Source organism: Meles meles, chromosome 13 (assembly GCF_922984935.1).
Source record: "Meles meles chromosome 13, mMelMel3.1 paternal haplotype, whole genome shotgun sequence".
In the NCBI taxonomy this organism is placed as follows: domain Eukaryota; kingdom Metazoa; phylum Chordata; class Mammalia; order Carnivora; family Mustelidae; genus Meles; species Meles meles.
In genome coordinates this window covers 51593017-51615157 of record NC_060078.1, presented here as the reverse complement: position 1 = coordinate 51615157, position 22141 = coordinate 51593017, and the positions used below count along the sequence as shown (strand labels likewise).

At 41.5% G+C, this 22141-nt stretch overlaps 1 protein-coding gene across 2 annotated transcripts in view; it reads left to right on the top strand.

Annotated features, from left to right (window-relative positions):
• Nucleotides 1-21784, top strand: part of HTR7 (5-hydroxytryptamine receptor 7) — a 78297-nt gene extending 56513 nt beyond the window's left edge. Inside the window, exons 2-3 of one of the 2 annotated variants that reach the window (XM_046026351.1) lie at nt 12146-12904; nt 20210-21784. In XM_046026351.1, coding sequence (XP_045882307.1) covers nt 12146-12904; nt 20210-20252 — 802 coding nt within the window. In that variant the 3' untranslated portion in view covers nt 20253-21784. Of the gene's footprint in view, nt 1-12145; nt 12910-20209 lie in introns of both variants that reach the window. The other variant, XM_046026352.1, reaches the window with a different exon arrangement.
• Nucleotides 21785-22141: the final 357 nt, after the last annotated feature.

Here is a 22141-nt window from a genome sequence, read left to right as displayed (position 1 = left end):
GCCTTCTCCTCATGCCACTGATTTACTTTTCACATATGTTTATTCTATTCCTACCTGTTTCTAATTTATCTATTAGAACTGAACTGCTGGTGTTTTGACCTCAATTTATTTCCTTAACTCTGAAGTCTCTTTTTCTATCTCATTCCGCTGTTTCAGCATCTCATCTTTCAGTCCCTGCTTTAGTGATTACATAAATTTCTACCCTTGAAATGCACTGGTTTGAGCTTCATGGGTCCACCTCCATGTGGATTTTTAAAAATTAGTACAGTATTGTAAATGTGTTTTCTCTTTCTATGATTTTCTCATAATTTTATTTTCTCTAGCTTTTTTGCTTTATTATAAGAATAGAGTATATAATTCATATTTCATACGAAATATATGCTAATCAACTGTTTATGTTACCAGTAAGGCTTCTGGACAACAGTAGGCTATGAGTTATTTTCGGGGAGTCAAAAGTTAAGACAGACTTTTGACTACATGGAGGGTCAAAGCCCCTAATTCCTGCATTGTTCAAGGGTCAGATGTACTTGTTGAGGTCCTTTACAGAGAAAACTATTTGTAAGAAAACTCCTTCTAACCTAAGGGTGTGCTTTCATTTTGATTTTTTTTTTCAAGAGTTTTATGCATGTTCTGTTGCTTTCTTCTTTCACTGTTATTATTGTAATAGTTGCTGTAACATTTTTTTTTTTTCCATCTGGCTCATTCTTAACTTGAGTTATTTAAATGTTAGTGTTTGTTCTGACATCGTGTGGTTGAGTTCTCCATGTCATTCTGCCTTCTTTGATAGCAGTTATTTTCCCGCTTTAAGCTACTATTTATTCTATCTACTTTTCCACAGTCTGAAGGTGTAGGATTGGGGGGCGGGTAACTGCCACTGAGTGAAAAGCCCTTAGTGGAAGACTGTTCTTATTCTAAATTTTCATTAAATGTCCTGTATCAGAGCACATTGCACAAGCTAAGGACTACCCATCTTCTGGACCTCAGTGTAGATCTCATTTTTAGCCCAGTGTCTTAAAAGATAACAGATTTGGGTGCTCCTTCTTACCTTGGCTAAAATAATGTTTTGGGGCTTTTCTTCTTGATGACTTTTATGGCTTTTCTTTACACTGGCTCCTTATCACCTCAAATTTACTTCAAATAATACTACTCAGAAATTTAACGATTTTACTCACTTAACCCTTTCTTCAGGTGCTTCTGCGGAGTGATGTGGGATTAGAAGCCACTTAGTACTATCATAAAACAGAACAGATATATTTTCCCTGCTTATGATCTTTTGAAATTTTAACTAAAGTTTTATGCCATTCCTTTGTTTTGTTTTTGTTGGTAAAATTTTGGCTGACTCTTTGCCTTTCCATTTCTCTCTCTGAGGAATAAAATTCTTTGGTGGGAAAATTCAGACTTTATTGTAAGTTCAGATACAACTGAAGTGAGTAAGGACCAAGTATAATTCAGGAGTCACTACTAATCTCTTACATTATTTGTTTGCGTGACTTCCTATAATTATCTAAAAAATTCATTGATAGTTTTTGGTAGATATGGAGTTTTACATAGTAGGTAGCTAAAAATTGAGTTGGCAGTAAGAGAAAATTTGTGTTTTGTGTTTTTGGTTTTTGTTTTTGTCTTTTTGTGGGGTTCTTTTTGCATTAAATGGTGGAAAAATTCAGCAGAAAACAATTGCCTTATGATAGAGTACAGACAAGATTAGTCTCATTGGAAGTTTGTCTCAGCTTGAGTAGGTAGCAAAAAGGTCTCTGTTGAGCTCACTTAGTGGGAAGTTTCCTGTATCCTTAGCTTCTGTTATCACCGAATGTCAGTGGTAGGGAGGATTCCCTTTTTTTTTTTTTTAAGATTTTATTTATTTATTTGACAGACGGAGATCACAAGTAGGCAGAGAGGCAGGCAGAGTGAGAGAGAGGGGAAGCAGGCTCCCCGTGGAGCAGAGATCCCGATGCGGGGCTCAATCCCAGGACCTGGGATCATGACAAGAGCTGAAGGCAGAGGCTTTAACCCACTGAGCCACCCAGGCACCCTGGTAGGCAGGATTCTAAGATGGCCCTGAGATTCTCTTTTCCCTGTGTGTTTGCTGGTGTAATTCTTCCCTCTTCAATGTTAGTGGGCCTGATCAAATCAGGTGAGCGCTTTTCAAAGAGGATTTAAAGAACTAGAGATTGAGACGTGTAGCAGGTGTTCCCCTGCTGGCCTTGAAGATGCAACCTTTATGGGTTCTGCAGCTACAAGGAAATGAATTCTGCCAGCAGCCATGTACTCTGGCCAGAGTTCTCCTATGACACCTCAGCCCCAGCCAAAACCTTGAGTTCAACCTGGTGAGACCCTGAGTAGAGAACCCAGTGGAACTGTGTCTAGACTTTTGACCTACACAACTGTAAGGACACCTACAGGTCTGGTGTTGTTTTAAGCCACTAAATTGTGGTAATTAATTATGTAACAACAGTAAACTAAAACAGTATATGAATTTTTAACAAGTACTTTTGGCTTTAAGTGATTTGCTTTATTTTAATTAAGCCTGATTTTCTCCCTAAAGGGAAGCTATCATTTCTTATTTTATAATTTAGTTTTTCAAAGAGGAAGCCTTTATTATTCTGTTTCCAAATCTTGTTGAGTTTTGTTGCTGTCTTTTCTCCCCCTCTTCCTCTGGCGACGTTTCTTCCTCAATACTGGGCTCAGAATGGGGAATCTCGATTTTTGCTGGTCCTAACTATAATTACAGCCTGGAAACATTGATGAAAATGGTTTAAAAATATAATGGAACCTCATTATAATGGTAGATTTAGAGATGTGTAGGTTAATGGCAAATGGTAAATTTGATGTGTTCTTAAAAATTTACTTTTAATTTTTATAAATAACTTTGTTTCTTTACATTCCAAACACTGCCAAATCATGACTGCACAGCTAACTTAATTTTGACCAAAGGAATGTATTTATGTAACACACCCAGATAAAGAAATAGAACATTTCCAGAGCTCTAAATTTTCCTGAGAGTCCCTCCTACTTATTAACATCCCGTCTCCCCTCAAGGTAACTGCTATCCTGGTTACCTATCACCATAGGTTAGTTTTGATTGTTTTTGAACTGTGTGTTCTTTTTTCTTTTTGGCTGCTTTAGTTCAATCTTATGTTTGTGAGAATCATCTGTGTTGGTGCGTTGAGCAGTAGTTGGTTCACTCTTGTGTTATAGAATTTACTGTATGAATATACCACAATGTATGTACCCATTCTTCTATTGTGGAATTGCACGCACTTTATTGTTGTGGAATGGGTTGGTTTCCTTTGGGGCTGTTACCATTAATGCTGCTATGAACATTCTTACACATGTATTTCAGTATTTTGTTAAATGTTTATTGTATATTTAGAAGAATATAGGGACACCTGAGTGGCATAGTTGGTCAAGTGTCGACTCTTGCATTCAGCTCCGGTCATAATCTCAGGCTTCTGGGATTGAGCCCCACATCCGGCTCCACACCCAGCATGGAGTCTGCTTGGGATTCTCTCTCCATCTCCCTCTGCCCTTTCCCTCCTCCCCCTGCTTTCTCTCTCTAAAGTAAATAAATAAATCTTTAAAAAATGTTTTAAAAAAAGAATATATATATATATATATATATATAAAATCAGGTTTAATAGATGTTAAAAAATAGTTTCCCAAAGTTATTGCATCAATTTATACTCTCATCAGCAGTATATGAGAATGACAGTTGCTTCCTGTCTTCCCCTACCACTTAGCATTGTAGTTTTTACCATCATCATCATCATCATCACCATCATCATTTTAATTTTTTTAGAAGTTTTTTAAAGTAGTCTTTATGCCCTGTGCAGGGCTTGAACTTAAAATCCTAAGATCAAGACCTGAGCTGAGATCAAGAGTCAGACGCTCAACTGACAGAGCCACCCAGGTTCTCCATCAACATCAACATCATCATCATTTTTATTTTTTTAATTTTATTTAAATTTAATTTAATTAACATATACTGTATTACTAGGTTCAGAGGTAGAGTTCAGTGATTCATCAGTTGCATACAACACCCAGTCCACATTACTTCAATGCCCATCACCCAGTTCCCTCTATCACCTTACCCACCTCCCCTCCAGCAATCCTCAGTTCCCTGTAGTTTGCCTCCCTCCCTGCTTTCCTCTTATTTTATTTTTCCTTACCTTCCCCTGTGTTCATATGTTTTGTCTCTTAAATTCCACATATGAGTGAAATCCTATGGTATTTGTCTTTCTCTGACATTTCATTTAGCATAATACCCTCTAGTTCCACCCATGTCATTGCAAATGGCAAAATTTCACTGTTTTTTTTTTTTAAGATTTTATTTATTTATTTGACAGACAGAGATCACAAGTAGGCAGAGAGAGAGAGGAGGAAACAGGCTGTCCACAGAGCAGAGAGCCCGATGCGGGGCTCGATCCCAGAACCCTGGGATCATGACCTGAGCCGAAGGCAGAGGCTTTAACCCACTGAGCCACCCAGGTGCCCCAAAATTTCACTGTTTTGATGGCTGAGTAATATTCCATTGTATATAGATACACCACCTTTTCTTTATCCATTCATCTGTCAGTGGACATCTGGGCTCTTTCCATGTTTTGGCAATTGTGGACATTGCTGCTATAAACATCGGGGAGCATGTGCCCCTTCGATTCACTGTGTATTCTTTGGATAGATACCCAGTAGTGCAATTGCTGGGTTGTAGGGTAGCTCTATTTTTAACTTTTTGAGGAACTTCGATACTGTTTTCCATAGTGGCTACACCAGTTCGAATCATTATCATTTTTAGCTGTAACCCTTCTGATGGTGTTGGTGGTATCTCAGTGTGCTTTTAATTTGCATTTCACCTGATGACTCATAATATTCAACACCTTTCAATATGTTCATTGAAGGCTAGTAATTTTTAAACTTTGGGTCATGATCCATTATTGGGTCATGAAATCAATTTCCTTCAGTAAGACCAACACTTTAAAAATCTGAAGTAGAATAGAAAAGAGTAAATTGCGAATCATAACGGTAACTTGGTATTGTGAAATCTCTGTTTCCATTTCATAATACATAAATATATGCATGCCTATATCTATATACCTACATATATATATGTACGTATATATGCCTTAAATTCTTATTTATATCATAAATATATGTGTACTTAGTGACTTTGGAAATTTATTATAAGAAATATTTGTTCTTGGGGCACCCTAGGTGGCTCAGTTGGTTAAGCAACTGCCTTCAGCTCAGGTCATGATCCTGGAGTCCCATCAGGCTGCCTTCTCAATGGGGAATCTGCTTCTCCCTCTGACCTCTCCCCTCTCATGCTTTCTCTCTCTCTCATTTCCTCTCTCTCTCTTTAATAAATAAAATCTTAAAAAAGGAAGTATTTGTTCTTATTTCTTACTCTCAAAAAGGTTTACAAAACCTTGTTGTCTTCTGTGAATTAAAAAAAATCTACAACTTGATTAGGACAGAAAAACCATGCTTATTTCACTTGCATTTAGCACACTGGAAGGCAGAGTAATAAGCTGGTGTAACAGAGACACGATTCATGATGCTTTCGCTGGGCCCAACTGTAAGTAAACCATTAAGATGAAATATATAAAGTAGAAGTGAAGTCCTTCATACAAGAGTAAAATCTCTGTAATTGAGCAAGGGAAGGTGACTCTGACAACAGCACACCGGGTAGGGAACAGAACAGCCCTAAATACAAAGTCCTGGGCCTCCAGACTTCTTGAAAGAGAATATGTGGAAGGCAGTCTAGGAATCTGTAGGTTTCCAAAGCGTCTTCGTGATTCTGATATTCTGACAACTTCGGGCTGGGGAGTGCAGTGGATTTCACCTGTGAGGGAGGATTTCTCACGAAAATTGGTGTGCTAAGTGTGCAGACCTTTTCCAAGCCGAACGCTTGCCAAAGAGTAATTCTCTCCTTGTTCTTTTACCTCTTAAATTATTATTCTATAGCAGCAAAACTCAGGAGAAGCCATTTCATTGAAGAACCATTACCTGTAATTTCTGTAGAGTTAGAATGGAAGGCAGGCAGCAGAATTCTTTTGCTTTCTAATTCCTCTTTATGTAGATTACAACTCCCTAACCCTCTTTTTCTACAAACCCCTTCTTTAATAGAACCCCGTTGTGAGTTGCATACATTTCTCAATTATATAATACTTTGGTGCCTTAATCTCTGAGATTTACTGTATTTTAACATTTGTATGTATTTTACAGTTAAATTCTGAAGGCTTTATAAGCACCCTGCTTTCTAATTAACACTGAGCATAAATGTTCATAAAATGTAGAGTGACAAATATTCACCATGCATATTAGGGAATTTTCAGAATAAATCTAGATTTCCTCCCCCCCCCCACAAAGGTAAGATTTATACTGTATAGGAGAACAAATTTATACTATTTAAGAGAATGGATGTATAATTTGGACAAACACTTCCTGAATACCAATATTACTTTATATACTAATTATGGAATTTTAAATGCCAGCGAGTTCTGTTTCCTTTGTATGAATTTATGAATGTAATAAAACACTTTTGGAAAGCTTATCAAATGAAACAACCTAAGATTTAATTATCAGCTTTTTAAAGGTTTTATGAACCAGATCATCTGTATTGCCAAAATCACTTAGGTGCCTTAGGAATCACAGAATTCTTCTTAATCTTCTATTTTATTCTCAGAATTAAAGTGAAATTAAAATGATGTTCATTTCTTTTTTATAGTTAAAAAAAATTAAGCATAGAAAATTCCAAGCCCAAAGAAAAAATTTAAAACTACTCAAATCTCTCCAACTCAGATAAAAGTCCCATTCGTATTTGGTAGATAGCCTTCTAGACATCTCAGCACGCACACACACACACACACACACACACACACACACTCATACACTCATACAAACACCTACGTTTACATAAAAAGATTAATACAATATATGACGCTCTGCTACTCTTTTGGGACTAAGTACTGTTTTCTATCCCCTTTATTGTGTTTTCATGCCACTAAATAGATACATATGTCACAATTTTTTTTAAATATTTTATTTATTTGACAGAGAGAAATCACAACTAGGCAGAGAGACAGGCAGAGAGAGAGGAGGAAGCAGGCTCCCCGCGGAGCAGAGAGCCCGATGTGGGGCTCAATCCCAGGACCCTGGGATCATGACCTGAACCAAAGGCAGAGGCTTTTAACCCACTGAGCCACCCAGGCACCCCCATATTTCAGAATTTTTAATGGTTACATTATGTATCTACATTCATATCCATATCTGTATCTATATATACACGCATATATACCCTACTTTATCTAACCTCCTGTTGACATTTACACTGCACCCTCCCCCATTATGTGTTTATTAATATCCTTGTACATTTTTTATTATGTTATGTTAGTCCCCATACAGTATATCATCAGTTTTTGATGTACTGTTCCATGATTCATTGTTTGCGTATAACACCCAGTGCTCCATGCAATCTGTGCCCTCCTTAATACCCGTCACCAGGCTCACCCATCCTTCCATCTCCCTCCCCCCTAAATATCCTTGCACATTAATCATTTTGCATTTGTACAGTTATATTCTTAAATTCCTAGAAGTTGGATTGCTGAGCCAAAAGGTCAATGTTTGTGTATATTCCTTACCAAACTGCTCCAGATCTATCATCCCAGTTGCAGCTTCCACTAAGCAAAATAATAGAGTGCTTGTTTTTTCATACTTTCTTAATATTGGCTTTTGTCTTTCTTAAAAATTGACAAGTGCTCAAAAGTCACTTAAAAATTTGCATCTCTTTGATTATTATTATTATTTTTTAAAGATTTATTTATTTGACAGATAGAGATCACAAGTAGGCAGGGAGGCAGGCAGAGAGAAAGAGAGGAGGAAGCAGGCTCCCAGCTAAGCAGAGAGCCCGATGCGGGTCTCGATTCCAGGACCCTGGAGTCATGACCTGAGCCAAAGGCAGAGGCTTTAACCTGCTGAGCCACCCAGGCGCCGCACATCTCTTTGATTATTAATGAAATTGCACATATTTCCAAGTGCTCATTGGATGTTCTTATTTCTTCTTTGTTTAATTGCTTCAGTATTTTTATTACAATGTTTGTCTTTTTTTCATTGCCCTGTAAGAGATCTGTGAATATTGAGATAATTGTTATTTGGGCTTGGAGTTTGTCATTTGACTTTTAACTCTGCACACAGTGGTTATTAATTTAAACTAAACATCACTTATTTGTTTTTGTGTATAAAATTCTTGTCAAAAAATTTTACCGTGGGGCGCCTGGGTGGCTCAGTGGTTTGGGCCACTGCCTTCGGCTCGGGTCATGATCTCGGGGTCCTGGGATCGAGTCCCGCGTCGGGCTCTCTGCTCGGCGGGGAGCCTGCTTCCCTCTCACTCTCTCTGCTTGCCTCTCTGCCTACTTGTGATCTCTCTCTGTCAAATAAATAAATAAAATCTTTAAAAAAAAAATTTTACTGTTACATCATTTTATATAAAGTTTTAAGCTTTTGTATCATAGTTAAGAATGAGCATTGTCTTTCAAGGATTGCAGAACCACTCCCCCTTATTTCCTCATAGTAGCCTTAGATTTTAACATTTTTACACGATAATCTTTGATCCATCTGGGATTTATTTTTGCATAAGGAGAAACCTAAGCCAGTTTTATTTTTACTTACCCCAATTGCTGGCCAGTTGTCAGACTTCAAGAATACATACACCATTTTACTACTGATTTAAAGTGGTGCATTTTCTTATATTATTCCCTTATATATTTGAATCTGTTTCTGGGCTCTATTCTATTCAATTGACCTGTCTGTTTCTGAGTCATTACTACTGAGTTTTTGTTTCTGTGGCTTTGTACTATTTTTTTTTATAGAGTAAATATCCCTTCAGTTTTCTTTTTCAGACTTTCTGTTTTTTCCATATTTACTTAATGAACTAAAAAGTCATTTGGTAGATAGAGGAAAAGTCCTGCTGGAATTTTCCAGTACAGTTCTATATTGTTTTTAGATCAATTGAGGGGAAATTGGCACTTTTATAATACTGGGTTGTATTTTTTAAAAAATTCCCTATGGATTCAAGCATTCTCTTCATTCTTTCAGTAGCATTTTATGTGTTCTTCGTGTAGGCTCTGGCATTTAAAACATTTATCTAAGTATTTTAATTCCTTGATGGTTGCTATGAATAGAGTTGTTTCCTTTCATAATATTTCTAATTGTTGATGGATTTAAAAAAAAAAAAACTATTGACTTTTGTTTATTTATTTTATTTCCAGACACTTTAATGAGCACTCGTATTTTTTAAAATCATCCTTCAGTTGATTTTAGCATCCGAAAGTCTCACCAGGTGGTACCCAGTAACTGTAACTGCCTTACTGTAGGACATGACTTGATGCCACTAGAGAATGGAGACTAAATTAGGAGTTTATGGGCTATAATTTATACATCCAGGAAGGACCAAATATGGGCCGACCCACATCACTGAAATGCAATATAAGTCAGACTAAGTATATTAGAATATGAATAAGCATGCTGTGCTTATGAGATTATTTAATATTGTGAGATGTCCTTGGGTACTCAATTAATCTCTCAGGCTTAATCTTTGTGAATTCCGTATTATTTATGGGAGCAGTAGAAAGGCTGGATTTAATTAAGTCTGAAGATAGAATTTCCCTGTTTGAGTAAGGAGTCTGTTGAAGGGTGGAAGGGAAAACTGAACCGTGTTAATCAAGAATAGGAGTTTATGAGGTTGTGAATTCCAGGCATGCTAATTTTTTTGTATAACCCCGCAAATAAAATAAAACTTTTCTCATCAAGAGTGATCTTCCTTCCTCCTTCCAGTAAACACCAACTGCCCTAACTACCCACAAGCCAACCCCCCAGTAAGTAGTTGTAAGATGGTCTCACAATGCCATCTGGTGGCCACCTGGGGAACTGTAGGAACTGGTCTCTTCCCGTTGGACCTCTTGCTGCGGTTGGTATCCAGGAAGCTAGATCCAGGCTTGGAAACAAGCAGCTTGTGCCTTTGGCTACAGGCAAAGAGAGAAGATAATCAAAATCCAAGTCCTGGAAAAGGCTTGCTGAGGGAGCTCGGAAACAAGGAAGAAGCCAAAAGGCTATGTGCATCCACAGGAGTTGTTAAAGAGGAAATTCGATATCTGAAAAGAGAGGTCCGCAAAGCAGTTCCAACAGGAAAAGCCTAAACCAAAACCAAAAAAAAAAAAAAAAAAAAAAAAAGAAAGAAATGGAACATCTCAGAGCAGGGATCAACTTAACTGTATGCTTCCAGTCAGTTCCAACACCTTGCTTCATGGGTTTCTTCATTTACCATTTTTGTGTATGTTTGTGTTAATTTTCTTAAAATTTTTTCCATGACTTAAAACTCAGATAATTTTAGAAAATTCCCAAACAGCAAAGTCTACTCTGCATTTACCTTCCTTGCTCCCTCTTTCCCCTCTTCCTTTCCTGCCCCCCTCTTTTCTCCCTCCTATTCTCTTTTCCTTTCCTTTTCAGCTCTAATTCTAGTGTTCTCAGGAGAACTGCCTTCTTTCTCATCCTTCATTCTGTTCCCGAGCCAGAACTTAATCCTAGTTATACCTGATAAGCTTAGGGATAGTGTTTGTGGATCGGCTTGATTGAGGAAAGGGACCTAGTGGTTGTGAAATGAACCCGTGCCACTAACACGTGAATCCTTGGAAAGAATCCGGAGCCCCTCCCACAGAACCATCAGCCATAGTCCTCCCATTCAACCTAATCCGATTTCCCCAAGCACCTGCCTTCAAGATTTATATCTCCTTTATTCACTGCCACATTCCCAACTTTTAAAATAGCACCTGGCATACAGAAGAAACTCAATTAATATTTGTTGAAGGAATACGTAAATATTCTTGGTGAATAAGAAAATGTGGCTGATTCCTTTTTATTAATATTTCAGTTTTGCCTTGTTGTAAATGCTGCAGTGATGCCTATTTTCATCGTGAAAGTATGATTTTTTGACTTTTGTGGGATAATTTAGACAAAACGTGAGGCTATTTCTAGCACAAAATAATTATTTTTAAAGTTCCAACCCACCAACTGAGAGACTTTCAGAAAATAACCTTTTGGTAATTTGGGGGCTTTGTACCTTTCCTATTCCTGTGTTAAGACTGTATCTTTTATACACATCCATGAATTTAAAGAAACTAACAAAACGACAGCTTTTACCTGTCTTGGCTTCTTACGGGCTCGTTGCATTCTTCCCAAAGTAGAAGCTAAGACCATTAAATACACAGAGAAGAAAACAAATTTGGAAAGCTGAAAACCATTAAATATTTAGCAAAAACATCTTGCTGTGTGTGTTTTCTGTTTGCTGAATCTCTTTTGCATTGGAAATCCTTGATAGCAGAGATGGAGAACTATTTATTCTCTATGTAGAACTAAGCTCAGAAAAAATGTTGGCTTCACCTCCTATTTTTCAGAATTGTGCCCTTTTTTTGTGATCCTTCTCAGGAGAGGAGAGACGAGGTAGGCTGTTTTTATTTTATAGAATTGTTCTTCTGACATTACTCTTATGTGAGAATTTTCTGGGTGTAAAAAATGATTACTTGCTATTTTCCATTCCAAAGCCCTAGAATTTCCTTAATATCTCACAAATCTCTGTGATCTTAAAGAGATGCTCTCACCACAGCGCAAGGGGGCAGTTAAAATGAATGAAAAGCCTGTCTGAGTTAAGACAACCCGGGAGATCAGTGGGTGTGTAATAGTAGAGCGCGGTCGACCTTGGTTAACGCGTGAGATGTGTCACCACATCCCACGTCAGCTTGACATTTTGTTCCTGGCTGATGTCGGTGGCAGTGGTCATGGGGGGGAAACGGATGTTTAACCTTTGGTTCACTGACTGTGGGGAATCGGAGAGCCTGCGAGGTTCGAGAAAAGCATGGCCTGGCATTACAGACAGAGGGTGGCAGTCCCTCTAGCTAAGCCTATGACCTGGATGGGAGCAGGTAACATCCCAGAGCCTTAGTTTACCTTACTGTAAAAGGGGCGTTATGATGCCTCCGTAGAAGGGCTGTTCCGAGGAATGGAGCTGCTCAGTAGGTAGAAAGCCTGGTAGCAGCCTTGGCCCTCTGGTTGCTTGGGAGTGATCCCAGAGTCACGTGCCCGCTCTCTACTTGTCCTCCAGGTACCTTGGGATCACACGGCCGCTCACGTACCCTGTGAGGCAGAATGGCAAGTGCATGGCGAAAATGATTCTGTCTGTCTGGCTGCTTTCGGCCTCCATCACCTTACCCCCGCTCTTCGGATGGGCTCAGAATGTGAACGACGACAAGGTGTGCCTGATCAGCCAGGACTTTGGCTACACCATCTACTCCACGGCGGTGGCGTTTTACATCCCCATGTCCGTCATGCTGTTCATGTACTACCAGATCTACAAGGCCGCGCGGAAGAGCGCCGCCAAGCACAAGTTCCCCGGCTTCCCCCGGCCGGAGGAGCCGGAGAGCAGCATCTCCCTGAACGGCATGGTGAAGCTCCAGAAGGAGGTGGAGGAGTGTGCCAACCTTTCCAGACTCCTCAAACACGAGAGGAAAAACATCTCCATCTTCAAGCGGGAGCAGAAAGCGGCCACCACCTTGGGCATCATCGTGGGGGCCTTCACCGTGTGCTGGCTGCCGTTCTTCCTCCTCTCCACCGCCAGACCCTTCATCTGCGGCACAGCCTGCAGCTGCATCCCGCTGTGGGTGGAGAGGACCTTTCTGTGGCTGGGCTACGCCAACTCTCTCATTAACCCTTTTATATATGCCTTCTTCAACCGGGACCTGAGGACCACCTACCGCAGCCTGCTTCAGTGCCAGTACCGGAACATCAACCGCAAGCTGTCGGCTGCAGGCATGCACGAGGCCCTGAAGCTTGCCGAGAGGCCCGAGAGACCTGAGTTTGTGCTGTAAGGTCACTTATCACTATTCTCCTTTTATCCCCATCTCCAACCGTCCCCCCCACCCCGTATGGACCCTCTCTGAGCATATCCCAGAGGGTTCCCTGCATCCGTAGCCAGCCGATTTTGTACTAAGCAGATCAGATTTGAATTCTAGACTCCAGCCCTCCACCCAGCAGAGTTCCCAGAGCCCAAGTCAGGTACTTAGAGGGCCCGGGAGACTGGACTGGTATGTCCAGGGATTGCAGCTGGTGTGATAGGCAAGGAAGGTGGCGTTTCCTACCCTTTTCCCGTAAACAGCATCCAAGCTGTGTCCCGCAGCTCCCATTCTTGTAATGCCGGTGCTTTTTGTTGCTGTGATTCTTCTATCCAGTAAGACTTTTGTGATGCTCGCATCCTTTGCTGATAAAGTTGTTCGCATCCTTTGCTGATAAAGTTGTTCGAGGAACGAAGCAGATTCACACGAGCTAAAAGGAAGCAGCCTGGGACACAGGAGAGTGGATAGTATGGGGAGGAGCCGGGATTAAAGTCTTTTGAAAGCTGCAGAGCTTTGAGGAGGTGCTGTCCATTTCGGAGGAGGAAGGAACCCATGGTTGCTGAGTCTGTCTGGGAGGCCTCTGCCTTTCTCGGGAGCAATTGGGGCAGGGTCTGGGATCTGAGGGCCAGTGGTGATAAGGAATAGGGGTGTCACATGCAACCCACTCGCTAGTGAGTTTGGCATGGTAAAGAAGGAAGGAGACAATAGAGTAATTAGGGTTGTTAGCATGCCACCCCCTGATTTTGCTTTAAATCTGAGGCAGAGGCAGCATCCTCCTGTTTGAAAGCTGTTTGAGGGCAAGGAAACTGGAACAAGAAGATGAAAGGTGCCGATGAGAGGGCGGTGTTGGGCATGAGAGGAGGAGGCAGTCCTCCTGTCCTGTCCTGGTGGGCAGGAGCAGCCAGAGAACCATGGGCTGCCTGTCAGCCATGTTGTCCAGACCCTTCATTTGACAGAAGAGGTAACAGACCTGGGGACTAAGGCAGCACCCCTAGGTCTAGATCCCACTTCATCTGAATCTTATTCCTGTAAATTCTTCATATATTAGATTCCTTGATGGGTAACAACCATGTCAAAGGACACCTTCTTCCTCCTAGCTGTCCCAGAAGAACAGCCTTGCTTCAGGTGAACGCCAAAGTGTCCTCATGGATCACAATGGCCTCCAGAGGCTCTCCAAACCTAGGATACCTGCCAAATGACTCTGAACACCTCTAGGAACGCAGCCTGTTCTCTAACTTCACCAACATCACATCCAAGGATATTTGCCTCTGGGTTGTTAGCTAGTATGGAGGCTTAGGTGTTGTTTTCCTGTTAGTCTAAGACAAGGGTCAGCAAATTTTACTCTGAAGGGCCAGATAGTAAGTGTGTTAGGCTTTGCTAGCCGTGAGTCACTTGAAACTACTCATCTCTGCCTTTTCGATGAGAAAGCAGTCATCAACACAAGTAAGCAAATGATGATGGTCATGTACCAATAAAACTTTATTTACAAAAACAGGCTGCCAGTTGAATTTGGCCCACAGGTCATAGTTTGCTGCCCCTGGTGTAAGAAAATGACTGTTCTCTCATTACATCTCACTCTGTTTGATTTGTGATTATTGATTTTTTTTACAATTATAGAATATGAAAATCATTTGGAATGCTTGGTCTAAATCTCCATTAACTTCAGGAAATTTCCATTAAGAGAGTTGGAATAACTGCTGTTTTAAAAAATTTGACACCCAGGTAGCATTCTAGTCACTTTCCATAGGGGAGGACTCCTTTTGAAATTCTTGCTCCTAACTGTGCCATGCATTGCGAAGGATGCAGAAAATATATGATATCTTTCCTGTCCTACATATATTTCTGTTGGGCAGTCTGAATGTAAACACACATGTATGCACAGCCACCCTTTTCATAATGAAAGCAATGGAAAGTTGGAAAAAATAAAAGCTATCGGATTCAAAGCAGAGGAAAATAACTCAGAGCTTACCCTAACCGTCATCAGGATATGGGCTCCAGTACGTCTCTGAAAGTAGTCAAGCATTTGTAGCTAAAGGAGAGTAGAGACAGCATCCATGTAAAGGCACCAGTGGGGGGGGGGGCATCTGTAGAGGACAGTCAGCCTGGCGCTAAGCTCTGGGGTGGGGCAAGATTTGGGGATCAGAGTGGAAAGGTAGAACAAGATCAGATTGTGAAGGCTCTCCCCTTCCAGCCCCAGAAATTTGGGATTTTAGTGTAGACAGGTGGTTCTCAGCCAGAGTTGGTTTTGCCACCAGGGAACATTTGGCGGTGTCTAGAGACATGTTTGGTTGTCACAGTTGGGAGAGGGGAGGACCTACAATTATCCAGTGGGATACCTCTCAACATCGCCTAGCACAGGGGCAGCTCCCCCACAACAAAGCATTACCCCACCACAAATTCTATAATGCTGAAGTTGCAAACTCCTAGTGTGGACAAAAGAGAGCTTCTGACTGGATCTCTGTGAATAGGAGAACAGGAATCATTGAAGAGATGGGATGGATCCAGGGGTTCCAGGTGAGATGAATCAGAAGGCAGAGGTGGGAAGTAGTCTGTTCAGTGGCTGGTTTTCTCCAGAGACCTTTGAGGCTTGCTACGTACAAGGCATAATGCCAGGCATGTCAAGGGGTGGAAAGATGAAGAGGTGACAGTCTATGCTTCTGGAAGCTTTCAGTCCAGTGCGTTGGTGGGGGGATGATGTGGCAGTCGTGGTAAGTGAGAGACTAGTAATCAGGATATCCCATACTGAAAAATCTAGATGTCCCTCAACAAATGAATGGATAAAGAAGATGTGGTATATATACACAATGGAATACTATGCAGCCATCAACACCCCCCACCCCGAAATCCTGCCATTTGCAACAATATGGATGGGACTAGAGGGCGTTATGCTGAGTGAAATAAGTCAATCAGAGAAAGACAATTATCATATGATCTCTCTGATATGAGGAATATGAGAGGCAGGGTGGGGGGTTGTGAGGGGTAGGGAGGGAAAATATGAAACAAGATGGAACCAGGGAGGGAGACAAACGGTACGAGACTCTTAATCTCAAGAACAAACTAAGGGTTGCTTGGGGGTGAGGGAGGGAGTATGGTGCCTGGGTTATGGACATTGGGGAGGGTATGTGCTACAGTGAGTGCTGTGAGTTGTATAAAACTGATGATTCACAGACCTGTACCCCTGAAGCAAATAATACATTGTATATTAATTAAAAAAAAAAAAAGAATATCCCATACTTGCATTTCAGTACACACCAGCTGGGTAGCCCAAACAACTCATAACTCTACAGGAGTCTCTGGAAGAGTGACTGGTGTCTAACCTATAGCTCACAGCAAACCTTCTCAGGATCCTTTGTCCCCCCCGACCCATCTCTCCAGTGCCTGTCTATGCTTCTTGGCCTGCCTACAGACTTGAAGTTCCTCCCTCCAGTCTCTCCAGCCCTTTCCTCCCTCTGTGGCTGCTTGGGTTCTAATTTTGTTCACTTATGCCCCCAACTCCGCCTTCTTGGCTCTATCCCTACATAATGGTTTCCTTTCTTTTCTGGGTAAATGCTCTACTAGACAGTGTATTGCTCCTTCCTAATATCTACCCATGTCTTCCCCTTTTCTTGATCAGCACAATGAGACACAGGAGTCCAGCAGGCACTTGAGTAGGCAGTGGACAGAGAGAAAAGCTGTGTCTGCTTCCCTGGTCTTTTCTAAGTTATAACCTCTTTCACTTTTTCACAAGTATCCAAATCTGGTAATACAAAGCCAAGTGTGATAATGTGTTATAGCAGGGATTCTTGTGTTTTTAATTTGACAACCTCACTTATGGAGTTGCTTTCAATTGCCATAAATTGTTTTTAAGGGTCATATTGTGAGGATTTTTTGGGAACAATATAGAAAACCGTTTTGGGTGCACCTGGGTGGCTCGATTGAGCGTCTGCCTTCAGCTCAGGTCATGATCTCGGGGTGCTAGGATTGAGTCCCATGTCAGGCTCCCCACTCAGCAGGGAGTCTCCTTCTCCCTCTCCCTCTGCCTCTTCCCTAGCTTTCTTTTTTTTCCTCTCTTAAATAAATAAAATTAAAAAAAAATTTTTTAAATTTCTTTTCAGCGTAACAGTATTCATTGTTTTTGCACCACACCCAGTGCTCCATGCAATACGTGCCCTCCCTATTACCCACCACCTGGTTCCCCCAACCTCCCACCCCCTGCCCCTTCAAAACCCTCAGGTTGTTTTTCAGAGTCCATAGTCTCTCATGGTTCACCTCCCCTTCCAATTTCCCTCAACTCCCTCTCCTCTCCATCTCCCCATGTCCTCCATGTTATTTGTTATGCTCCACAAATAAGTGAGACCATATGATACTTGACTCTCTCTGCTTGACTTATTTCGCTCAGCATAATCTCTTCCAGTCCCGTCCATGTTGCTACAAAAGTTGGGTATTCGTCCTTTCTGATGGAGGCATAATACTCCATAGTATATATGGACCACATCTTCCTTATCCATTCTTCCGTTGAAGGGCATCTTGGTTCTTTCCACAGTTTGGCGACTGTAGCCATTGCTGCAATAAACATTGGGGTACAGATGGCCCTTCTTTTCACTACCTCTGTGTCTTTGGGGTAAATGCCAGTAGTGCAATTGCAGGTTCATAGGGAAGCTCTATTTTAATTTCTTGAGGAATCTCCACACTGTTCTCCAAAGTGGCTGCACCAACTTGCATTCCCACCAACAGTGTAAGAGGGTTCCCCTTTCTCCACATCCTCTCCAACACATGTTGTTTCCTGTCTTGCTAATTTTGGCCATTCTAACTGGTGTCAGGTGGTATCTCAGTGTGGTTTTAATTTGAATCTCCCTGATGGCTAGTGGTGATGAACATTTTTTCATGTGTCTGATAGCCATTTGTAAATAAAATATTTTTAAAAAGAGAAAAAGAGTTGCCGTTTTTGAAATACTTCCATATAAAATAATTCTATGAAATTGTTTTGAAGTAGCTCTCTGTTCGCCTCTCCCTTCTTCTCCTTGGTGATTGTATTGCCTTTCTGTTCAAAAAGCCTCTTAGAACCCCGGTTGATTGCAGTGGTGAACTGACAGAGTAACCTTGGGTTCCTTTTATGAGTTCTGTCAATCCACGGCTTCCGGCTTTGTGCTGAAGCTTTGGAGTTCAGGGTGATTCTACCTTTTCTTTATGAAAACCAGTGGTTAAAAAAAGAAAAGAAAAGGAATGGATCCTAGTGGGAACTGGGAGGAACCACCAAGGCCCTGAAGCTCTGGGTATCTGTGCTGGGATGTTGCCTTAAAGGCAGAAACAAATGACACCTTTGCTATTTCATGGGTTCCCCTCCGCGCCCCGTTCTGTTTTCCTCACCATTAACTAGCTGTAATTCAACTCCTTGTTTTCATTAAATCATCAGTGAGTAATAATCACAGCTTGTTTGCTTTGCTGTTGCCTACATTCTCACTTTGCAATGTGAATAGGAATTAGAATAGGAAAGTCAGGCAATTGGCTTTTCTTGCTTCTCTGAACATGTTTTTTCTTTTTTGTTTTCTGAGTAGATACAGATAACACCAAATAAAATCAAGAAGTACAGGGATGTCTGGGTGGCTCAGTCAGTTACACATTTGCCTTAGGTTCACATTGTGATCTTAGGGTCCTGGGATCAAGCCCTGTGTCTGGCTCCCTGCGTCTTCGGGAAGACTGCTCTCCCTCTGGCCCTCTTCCTCTGCCCCTCCCCCTGCTGGTGCTCATGCTCTGTCTCTTGTCTCTCTCAAATAAATATAAATAAATAAAATCTCTAAAAATAAATAAAAATCAAGCAGTATGGATAGGTATATAAGAAAAATAAGCTTTGGGGAAAGGTAGAGTTGGACCTATTCAAAGCAGATGGGACAGCAGGGACAGAGGAGCACAGATGTGGTTGGAGGCAAATAAGGAACACAGGGCAGGTCTTCAGCAGTACCTGAAAGCTGGGTCAATTAGAGTCAACACGGAAGGCCAGCTGGGCAGTGTGGGTCAGGGAGAGAGAGATGAAGCTTTTGGAGCAGGGGTGAGACCAGGGCAGCGGTGTAGACTGGTTCACAATAGGAGAAGGGAGATGGGTTAGGAGACCAATATGAAAATGAGGTCTCCTGCCATGAGGGCCCACACGAGGAAGGTGGTGAGACCAGGAAAGAGGCCAAGGATGTTTGAACGTTCAGTGGTGTCCTCGCAGGTGGATGGTGAAGGGGGGCGGGGGAGATGGTGCTGAAGTGGTTTAGTCCATTTCATGAACCAATCCAAGTAGAGCGGCGCTGAGCTGCAGGGAAGTGCAGTGTCTCCTCTGTGCTGAGACGGTGGAGGCCCCAGCCTAAGAGTAGTTGGGGAACATCATTGGGGATACAGCTGTTTCCGGTGCCCACTCCCACAAACCCAGGAGCCTGGAGGGAGGGGGTTTGAGCTGAAGCATGGTCCTTCTCTTTAGGCATCATTCTGTGAAGTGACAGACAAAGAAAAGGAGAGATGGGGTCTCATGGAGAAACTGATCCTTTCACCAGGAATACCCATCTATCCAGTCCTGAGAGCCAAGTGAGAGTAGGACTATTATTGGGTTGGGGAGGCAAAGCCTGGGGATGCGGTGCCAGGCCCCGGAACCTCAACAGACCTAGGTTTCAAGCTTGTGGATAGTGTTTGGTAAGTGAAGTCCTATGAATGTATAGAGTTAGGGGATTGTGGATCTGGTGGGAATGTGCTCTGCACCAAGAAGAAAGAGACTGTCCCTCAACTGTTGGCCAAGACTTCTCCATGACTCATGCCACTTCTGTGAATCTGGGAGGAAGGAAGTGAGAGAGATGGGGTTCTCTGGTTTTTGCACACATGTCTTTCTATGATGGACCCTCATTGGCTTGAAAGGAAGAGCACTTCTCATATATGGTTGTCGTTATTCTTTTCATGTGGGGCAAGTGCAGTAGTATTTTGCAAGAATTTTTGAGAGTGGAGCCATTTTTGGCTACAGCTGTATTATAAAAGTGAATTTCTAAATGGGTTATCTGGGGCTGATTTATATATATATATTTTATAATATATTAAGGCCCTGGCAACTTAGAGACACTATAAAATTTATGAAAAGAGCCACAGCACTCTTTCTTTCCTTTTAGAACAGCTCATATAACCCCTTAGAAACCACACATGATTCAAATGACTGAATGCTGTCAAAATTAAATCTACCCACCACAAAATGAAAACTCACATTTACGGTTCTGCTAAATCATTTTCTTGTCTTCTCTCTCTCCCTGTCTCTCTCTCTTTCTCTCTTTTTATAGACAAAACTCTGACTACTGTAGGAAAAAAAGTCATGATTCATGATCAAAAGTGGAATAATGAAAACGAAATCAACAAGGCAAGACAGAGGTGGAAACAGAACTCAACCATTTGCTGAGGCCGCAGAATGGAGCGCGGCTTGTCCTTTCCTGGGGTGGCTGAGACGTGACAAGCAGGGTGATCTGTTGTACAAAGCATGTTGTGAGAGAGATGGTGACCTCTCATCTTTTTCTGTGGATCAGTGCTGTTGTGTGCCAAAGAAAATAGTTTTCCGTTTAAGACAGCCAGATCAGCTCAGCGGTAAGCACACAAACAGAACTGAGTCCCAGAAAAGAAATCGTTTCTGGTGCTTTGCGTATGTCCAAGCCCCTCAAATGGAAGAAAGTTCCAATGCGCACTTCCCATGCTTCCAAGTCTAGGCATTGTGGTGAATATTCAGGAATTGTTCACGAGACAGAATGTATTTTGTGGCAGGACAGAAGGGTGTGTTTTTCCAAGCAAACTGTGGTAAGCGTAGTGTTGAATGTGTTGCATGTCCGTGTTAGAAAACAGAATCCCGTCATCAGCTAATACAAATGATGTCCCAGAGCAGTGTCTGGTTCAAGCTTCTGTCAAATAGTTTCGCTTTTTTTGCAGGGTCCCTGTGACTTCCCCACCGATGTACTTTTCTTTGTGAACTCTTGTATTGTTATGGTATCACTCAGGAACAGATCTCAGGATGGAGAGAATCATCAAACCTGAATAAAGCTTTTTCTTGTACTCACACTTCTTCTGAAGGGTCCTGAGAGGTGAGGAGGGTTCCTTCGGTAGGCTTTGTGCCTGGAAGAAGAGCAGGGGCCACCGAGCTGTGCTATCTACCAGCATGGCTGCGGGCATGGAACTTCGGGCTCAGTTACCAGGTTGACACATCTGCTGTGGGCTCCCAGGCTGGGCAGTAACCATGTGTTTTGGGGGAGGAAGTGTGGGAATAAGAAAGGTTTCCATGGAAGGTTCTGATGCTTTCAGGCATGGAGCATCAACATTGTTAATTCTTGGGCAGCGTTATATTAAAGGGAACTGTGTGACTTGGAGGTCGCCTAGGCTGCTACTGGGAAACACTCAGAACACTATTCTCTTCTTTTAGGAAGATTCGTTTTTGTGTTCTCTGTAACCTAAATCAAATGTGTGCCTGGCCAGTTCTGTTCTTCTTCCCTCTCCCTCCCCAACGTGGTAGACATTAAGGCAGGTAAGGAACCAGAAAAGGCCCCTATGCAGATAGTTTTTTTTTTTTTTTAATGTACAAGTAATATGTAATAAGACAGGAAGATGGTGGATCAGAAGAGTACCACCAAGGGGAGAAAGTGAATGCAAAGCTTCGTTTGATAAAAGAGAACTGACAGAGAAAATTATTTTCCTACAAGAAAGATAGCTGTTCTCTTCCAGGAGACTATGGAATTCCAACGTGGATTTTGGATATCTTCTGCTTTCACTGAACATTGCATCTCACCAGACACAAGGAAGGGTCTGGAGGGGAGGTGGGCGCTGTCCTCTCAGACAAAGCTTGTACAGATTCCTGAACCATGGATTTGCTAAAGTGACTGTATATACTTATATTCATAATTTAAATGATTAATTCTGGTCGGATAAATGTTGTTAAATTTTAAAAATGTTTTATTACATTACATCAAATAAAGTTTATTTGTAGCTGTAATAAAGCAAATTAAGTAACGATTTTTAATGGAAGGTCTGCTGTCTTGAATATTGCTCTACGTAGAATAACAGAAGGCCAAGTTTTGTATGTTTTGCTAAAATCCTAACAGGTAGTTAAGACCATCTATAATTTACTGCGTTTCAGTGTGAGGATTTATCCAGCTCGTAACTTTTTTTTCCCTTTTTTTAAGAATGACTCTTCATTCCTTGACGTAATTAGTTGGCATTTATTGGGCTTATGCATA